The sequence below is a fragment of the Mus caroli genome, chromosome 4 (genome assembly GCF_900094665.2).
Source record: "Mus caroli chromosome 4, CAROLI_EIJ_v1.1, whole genome shotgun sequence".
NCBI lineage: Eukaryota > Metazoa > Chordata > Mammalia > Rodentia > Muridae > Mus > Mus caroli.
In genome coordinates, this window is record NC_034573.1 from 137,916,783 (window position 1) to 137,924,583 (window position 7,801).

Sequence of the window (7,801 nt, forward strand, 5' to 3'; positions counted from 1 at the left end):
AAAAAAAAAAAAAAAAAAGAATTTAAAATGAAGTTCATTGTCAAGTCACTGGGGCAGGAAAGCGCTTAGCTCTTTCCAGGCTCAAATCTGGGATTCTGAGATCCACTCTCGGAGATGACAGTGGAAGGTTGGAGCTATCCACTGACTCTGCAGATATGTGCTTCACAGAACAAAACCTCGGAGGATACTTCCAGCCTTCTGATATTGTGTAAAGGTGCCTCCCTCAGGATGATCACACGATTGATAAATGATAGGTATCTGGAGGGGCAGGCTTCTCACCCTTCCCCTTGTGATTAATCACACAGCAATGCATACAATAAGCTTTAACATTTATTGACCATTGAGATTCCACTATTCTCAACCTTCACTAGTCCCTGAGTCACACACGATTTTTATCCTCACTTTATTTTACATTTTTACCGAGTGTGTGTGCAAGCACACACACATACACACGTGCCAAGTGCCATGGTGTTTATATGGAGGTGAAAAGTCTCTTCTTATACATGTCCTAGGAATCGAACCCAGATCATCCGCACTGGCAGTATGTACCCCCTGCCCACTGAGCTATCGCAATAGCCCATCTTATCCCCACTTTTCAGACCAGGAAACTGAGACACAGTGAGATTTTTTGTGTTGTTTTTCGAGACAGGGTTTCTCTGTATAGTCCTGGCTGTCCTGGAACTCACTTTGTAGACCAGGCTGGCCTCGAACTCAGAAATCTGCCTGTCTCTGCCTCCCCACAGTGAGATTTTTAAAACAGTTGTTTCCTATACAGAAATCTCAGGGTACCTTTAGATTTAATTACGTGACAAACTTCCAGCTGATGGAGGAGAGGCCCTGAGGCAAGCAGAAACATGGAGGGGCACCGGTGCTAGCCACCTGCCTTACAGAATAGCTCCATGAAGAGGTGCATCAGGTGCCAGAATAGGTGGGTGAAGAGAAGAGACATGCCCTAGAGGCAGCCGTGGACTAGAGAGGGTCTAGGTGGAGGGGCAGCCCCCCAGGAAGCCTGGCCTGGAGCACTGGCCTGCATGTGGTTAGGAAGTGGTGTGGCTGGATCACTTAGTGTCAGATAGCAGAAGAGCAGATTGGGAGCCACCATGGAGACTGCCTTCCACTGAGTGAGAGCTCAAGAGAGCATGCGTCAGTATCCGAATCTGAATGTGACTGGTTGATACACCCTAAAAGGATAGTTTGTACTTGTGGGAATGTGACAAGCTGTCACCTCCTGGACACACTCTGAAGGTGGGCCTGCAGGAACTACTGATGCACTGAAGAGAGAAGCCAGGAATCATTAACAGCAGGATTGGGGCTGTACCCTGTAGTTGCCACTGACTGGAGAGCCAACAGGAGCACACAGGCTGGTGGGGCACAGGGTGGCCGGGCAGGGTCCAGAAGGCTGTGCTTGTGGGATGGGGCTCTTCAACCAGCTGCTCTCACAGGCACCTGCCTTTGTGCCACAAGGCCCCGTGGTGGTTTGGAAACAGGCTGGCTCCCAGGTTTTAGTCTAGAGCCTGCCGTTCTCGGGAGCTCTCTTACCTGTTGCCTGCAGAGCTGAAGTCACTTGTCCAGTTTGCAAGTCAATTGCTTGCTTGTTCTGAATTGAGTCTTCCTGAGAAACTGCCCCTGAGGCACTCAGTGTTCTGTCTGCCAAACTGCTGGTGTGCCCTACTCAGTCTCCAGAACAGCCCTGCAGGTCCAACCCTCTCTGCAACCAGAGAACCTTGTTTTAAATTTCAAAGGACCAGTTGAGATGGCCTGTTGGGGAAGGGCCTTGTCACTAAAATATGAGTTTGATCTCTGGGTCCCACAGGGTGGAACTGACTCCTGCAAGTTGTCCTCTGACCTCCATGTTAGTACTGTGGCACATGCCTCCTCCACAAATAACTACTTAGGCTGAGCCCCTGCTTCACCTTATTCGTCTCTGCAAGCATGACCTATTCCAAGAGACATGGCACTGATACACCAGGCCTTCCTTCTGCCTAGAAGCTGCCCAGAAACAGGAGAAACACCCTGGGTTTTCCATCTTCCTTGCCGCAGGCCTCATGTTCCCTTCTCCCGCAAGGCCTCTGCAGTCAGGAACTTGACATGCATCCCAGAGCTTTTTTGTTGTTTTTGTAGACAGGGTTTCTCTGTGTAGCCCTAGCTGTCCTGGAATTCACTCTGTAGACCAGGCTGGCCTCAATCTCTGACATTCACCTGCCTCTGCCTCCTGAGTGCTGGGATTAACCACCCACCAGGCAGGTTTTTTAATATTCTGGGTTGTTTGTTTTTACATTTATCTGTATCTCTCTCTGTGTAAAACCTCATACCATGACAAGAGTATGTGTGGAGGTCAGAGGACAACTTTCTCAAGTCGGTCCAAGACTAAACACAGATTGTCACGCTCAGTAGTAGACTCCCTTCACCTGCTGCTGAGCCGTGTCTCTGGGCCCCGGCTTGTGTTTTATACTGTGCTGCATACAACCTAAACAAACCTTAAGGGTTTTGTGAGAGGTTGCTTCACAACTACCGCCCTCTAGTGGCTCACGCTGCTCCTCACTCTGCTCACTCTGGGCTCAGGATGCTGATTGTATGGGATGGTGTTCCACAGAGCAGATGGACCACAGTGACCCCGTTCAGAAGGGGGTGGGGGAGTGTTCACTTTCCACAGATGCTGTCACTCAGCCTCCCTGCCTGTCCACAGGTGTGCAGACAGTCCTTTCAGGACAGTCACCTCAGCCTGTGGTTCCCCATAAGTCTTCAAGTATCTGTCCCCAGAGATCTGGCAGTAAGAGTGGGGGCCCTGGAACCTCAGGAGGCAGTCGACTGTGGTAAGAACGCAGGAGATAGAGGGAGTCACCCATGCCCTGCCTCATGGGTCAGTATCAGAGGCAGTGGTAGTCACTTAGATTCAGAGGACAGATGTCTGTCCACATGCCACACTGACCGTTTGGCCACAGTCAGGCTCCCTGCCACAGGCCCACAGGGAGCCCTTCCTTCCACCAGGCTCTTGACTCAAAGGTGAAATCATACCAAGACAGCAGGGCGGGTCCGTGCTTGGAGCTCAATCGTGGCTCAGACACAGCGCAGCCACAGAACCCCCAAATTTTTAATGCCAGCGCTCTGAGAGGGGCCTCTGCAGAACTACTGCATCCAGGCCTGGGGTTCTCAGGCACCAAGTCATGAGGCCGTGACAGGCACAGGAACTTTGCCCCTTTGCAGAACAGGCTGAGCAGGACCACAAGCTCACAGAGCTTCTAGGAAGGGCTGATCACCGTGGGGCAGCCCGAGCGGCAGTGATCACTGACCCGTAAGGCCTGGCTGGCCCTGAGCACTCTGCGCAGTTCAGTAGGAGTGTGTTATAGTTATGGGGGAGGAGGGGAAAAAACCAACCACAGCTCTAGCCCAGGGGTTAACAGGTGTCTTGAAGGGAGGGGTAGCCTGGAGAATTAGGACTGGGCTCTTTTCCGCTGAGAAGCTAGAGGCTCTTGACCTCCAAGGGCACACGACTCAGGCCACCTCTGTGATAGGGAATGGCGGATGTCCCATTGTAGGTCCAGGTAAAGAAGGTGACAAGAATCCTGCTGGGGACCAGGACGACCAGGGACAGCTTCAGTACCCCCGGGGGGCAGCTTGGCTCTTGTTCTCCAGGCTTGCAAAGGGGTCTGCAGCAGCGTCTGATGATGAGTCAATTGTCTGGTAGGCACTGTGCTCCTGAGAGGGTCCGAAGAAATCTAGAGGACAGGGACATGTGCATAGAGAAAATGAGACCCTGGGGTTTTTGCTAAGCACAGATGGATCCACCGTCTGCCGTGGCTAGAGTTCAACACCATGATGCCAAGGACAACGTGCAGTAGCAGAAGCCCAGACACCAAGCCTTTAGCAGGCAGCATCCACTTAATCCTAGCATCTGTATGGGTGGATCTGCAGATGAGAAGATCTGCAGATGTGGCATGTGGTCAGAGAGACAGGCTGATTTGATAGGTTCCAGCCTAGACATCAGGTCCTATGGTCAGTGGCTCCTGGCTGCTGTGCCAAATCTGCCCCAGAAGCACTGATGAGGGAACTGAAGAGGGGTAGCTAGTCCTCAGCCCACGCACTTTTCTCCTGCTCTCCTAAGTCACCATTTCTAGAAGCCGCAGAGCCTGGCACAGCTGCCGCACCCAGAAGGCTGGGCTGAGGGTACAGGGCAGGACAGAAGGCACCTGTGTCTCCCACATTTCTCCCTCTGTATATTTGTCCTGGGGCCATGAACAAGTCCCAAGGGCAGTGGACCTTCCTTCCTTCTCCCATCCCTTCACACCCAGGCAGGTCTAGGTTAGCACTGAGATAAACCAGAGTGGGCAGCCATAGGCCACTCTTGCACTGGCTCAGTACTGGCTACCTGGGGACCACACCCAGCTCCCATAGAATAGGGTCAGAGAGGGCAGGACAGTGTCTTGGCCCACCACCAGAGAGGACAGTATGGGCTGGGCCAGAGGCTAGAAGGTTGGCACACAGGGTTCCCCACATGGCAGGAGAGCACACCCCCAGAGCCAGGGCTGGCCGGAGACAGAAGGAAGATGTCCCTGGGGCAGAGGCTCCTGGCCACTTCTGTGAGCCGAAACCTCCCCAGCGCCCCTTGTGCTCTGGGCCAAGGGAGGGCCACCAGGGGGAGGCGGGGTAGAGCAGGACTTACCGGGGCGGAGGGGGAGCTCACCCCCTCGTTCACGGTGCATGTGGTAGACAAGGCAGCAAGAGAAGGGCTTCAGCAGCAAGCTGAGGATGGCCATGCCGGCACCGAAGCGGCCAGTGTCCCCAATGGCAACACTCGAGTAGAAGATGCTAATGTAGATAATGTCCAGGAAGATGGTGGCAACCAAGCCACCAAGAAACTGCAAGGGACAGCATCACAATATCATGGCTACTGACACTCCATCAGACCCCAAGCTACACACACACACCAGTCTGGTGACTGGCAGCCTGTGACTGGCACCTGTGTGGCCTAGGAGCACGACACACAAGTCTGGCTCTAGCCTGTTGCCCCAGAATTCCTCAGCCCCATCTCCTGCCGTTGAGGTCATAAGGGGCCTGTCTCCAGAATTTCTGAGAGGGACAGTCCCTTGGAGTCCATACTTTCTGTTTACACTGAAAGAAGACAAGGAAAACCCCCTTTGTAATTCTCCTAAGGAGCCACTGGGGTTCTGTGACCTTTCCCCCTGTCTGTCTTGGAGGGGGACAGCAGCAGAGGTGGGTTGCTGTGTGGCTGGCCTCACTAGGTTGCCATGTGCAGAATAGCAAAGGGTGGGGTATGAGGGAGAGAGAAGACAGGGGCAGACGAGGGGTGCACGGCCAGTTTCCCCACTTTAACTCACCATGCCTATGGCATCTATAGAGTCCCGCTGGGCCACAGCCCACACACCCAGGGCCAGGATAGTGAAGTTGCCCCAAGCATAGGAGCTTGAGAACACCAAGCAGCCCCTGCACAGAGAGACACACACTGTCAATCAGCTAGTCACCGCCTTGAGCTGCCCACCCCATCCACACAGTTCCTTCCCCCTGCTCCAGGGTCTTAACCTCCTCTGAGAAGTCACTCCTGCCCCTGCAGGCAGTTATTGAAACAGCAGGCAGTGTGAATCAGATCATGTGACTCCTCCACACCAACCTTCCCACTGGTTTGGAATAAGATACCTTTTTTTGCTGTTGTCTATGGGGTTCCCACGAGAGCCCCACCCTTACCTCCCGGTTGCTACACCCTTAAGGCTTCGTTTTCCTGAACAGGCAGCCGTTTCTTGCCATCTTTTTTTGTTTTGTTATGTTTTGTTTTTGTTTTTCGAGACAGGGTTTCTCTGTAGACCTGGCTGTCCTGGAACTCACTTTGTAGACCAGGATGGCCTCGAACTCAGAAATCCACCTGCCTCTGCCTCCCGAGTGCTGGGATTAAAGGCACGAGCTCAAAAGTTGCCTGAGAGATCCACTCTCATGCAGGCCTGACCAAGTTCCTCCCTGCTCAAGTTTTCAGAGTGTCTCTGACATTGCCTACTAGTTTGCTTGCAGAGCCGGCTTATCACAGTTAACACGGGGCACTTCCTGGGACCTGGCTCTACCCCACGCGTTCTAAATTCATTCGTTCACAGCTGCTCTTCGGAGGGAGGTGTTGTTAATGAGTCTTATTTTACAGACTCAAAGTCACCGACTTAATAGGTGACTAACCAGGTCACACAGTCGCACAATGAATGGCCATGAGGACTGACCGATCCTAGGAATGGGTGAGGAGAAGGTTTTATTGTAGATATGAGAGAGAGACAGCAGAGGTATCCGCAAGGGTCCCGACTGAGCATGGCCAGCAAAATGAGTAAGGCCATGGGAGATGTGGGGGAAAGCATCAGAGGAAGAGAAAGGAAGAGGTCGAGAGGGGCAGAGACAGAGTGGTCCAGGAGAGGAGCCAAGGGCAGAACCAAGACAGCAGGTAGCCAAAACAGAATCAGAAGCTGGGGGAAGGGAAGCCCAGATTGTGGGCTGGAGAGGGTCTGGGTAGCGGGCCGGAGTGAGAAGGGCGGGGCCAAGGGCACTGAGTGATGCTGGGGGAACTGGATGGGGCCACGTGTACTGCGTCTGGGTTTCTTTGGGACCAGACCATTAGCAGAGCTGGGACTGGAACACTGGAATTAGCAATTAGGCCAAGAGGTCCGATGTTTTCCAGTCCTCCTTTCCTCTGTCTCGGGAAAGCAGGTGTAAGCTCAGCCTAGTCACCAATGTGGAGCTGCAGGGAAAGTGACACCCCACCCCCTGCTGTTTACATCGCTTACAGCTGTTGGCCTGGGCACTGCCCTTCAAAGCCTGCAAAGCACACGTGATCTCAGTGGTTTCCTGACTTACTTTAGGCAGCTCCAGACACACGACTGAAGTGACAGCGAGGTCAAGCTGCAGCTGTACCCCAGAGCCCCACTTAGGGGCTTGGTTAGTACGCACTGCCGCAGGGGCCTGTCCTTATCCCACTGTGTAGATGGAAGACAGATCCAGCCCTGCGCAGAATGAACTGCTAAATGTGATGGACTGAAACAGTGCAGAATGGGACCTGGCCAGGCAGACAGGTCCCGGGAGCACTGACCCCAGGTGACACAACACACAGCCAGAAGACGTGGATACAGCCAGACACCCAGAGTCACTTACCAGGTTGTCAACAGCCAGTGAACCAGGAGAATAACCTGTAGCACAAAAATAGGGGTTGGGTAAGTCTGTGAGTGCAAAGGCACAGCCCTCAGGAGGAAGAGGCAGGTGGGCCTCTCTGAGTCTGGGGCCAGCCTGGTCTATGAAGAGAGTTCTAGGACAGCCAGGGCTGTTACACAGAGAAACCCAGTCACAAACAACAACAGACAAACAAAACAACAAAAGAAAAAAATAAGAGAATAAGCCTCTCATGCCTCAGTTTCCCTCTCTTTGTAAAGGGAATATAATCAGCCCTCAGTGATGGGACTTCCAAGAAAGCTGCCGGGAGAAACAGAGCCAAGTGGCCCAGCCCTTCCTGGAAATGCACAGCGGTAGGGACCAGAGGCTTCTCAAAGAGAAACTGGGAAGGGCCAGGCAACAGGCGGAATGGAGCAGAGCCAGAGCAGGGGGATGGGGAGGGGCGGGGTTATGGGGGACTCTCTTCTCCAAACAAGGTCAACAAGCTAGGGCAGCAGGGGTCACTGGTGCTGGATGAGGAATGCAGGCCCTCTCGGTGGTGGAGATGGTGTGTGTACCACACATGGAGCATCTATCCCAAGGGAACCTTGACTTCAGGGAAGCAGGAGCTTGCCAGTGCTTGTCACCTGGGGGGGGGGGGGGGGGGGGGGGG

At 53.5% G+C, this 7,801-nt stretch overlaps 1 protein-coding gene across 1 annotated transcript in view; it reads right to left on the reverse strand.

The window, feature by feature from the left end:
- Positions 1 to 317: 317 nt before the first annotated feature.
- The window catches only part of Agtrap (angiotensin II receptor associated protein), an 11,017-nt gene continuing 3,533 nt past the window's right edge, over positions 318 to 7,801 (reverse strand). Inside the window, exons 2-5 of the mRNA XM_021161558.2 lie at positions 7,135 to 7,169; positions 5,337 to 5,442; positions 4,661 to 4,856; positions 318 to 3,716 (exon numbers count right to left, since the gene is read on the reverse strand). Coding sequence (XP_021017217.1) covers positions 3,595 to 3,716; positions 4,661 to 4,856; positions 5,337 to 5,442; positions 7,135 to 7,169 — 459 coding nt within the window. The 3' untranslated portion in view covers positions 318 to 3,594. The remainder of the gene's footprint in view (positions 3,717 to 4,660; positions 4,857 to 5,336; positions 5,443 to 7,134; positions 7,170 to 7,801) is intronic.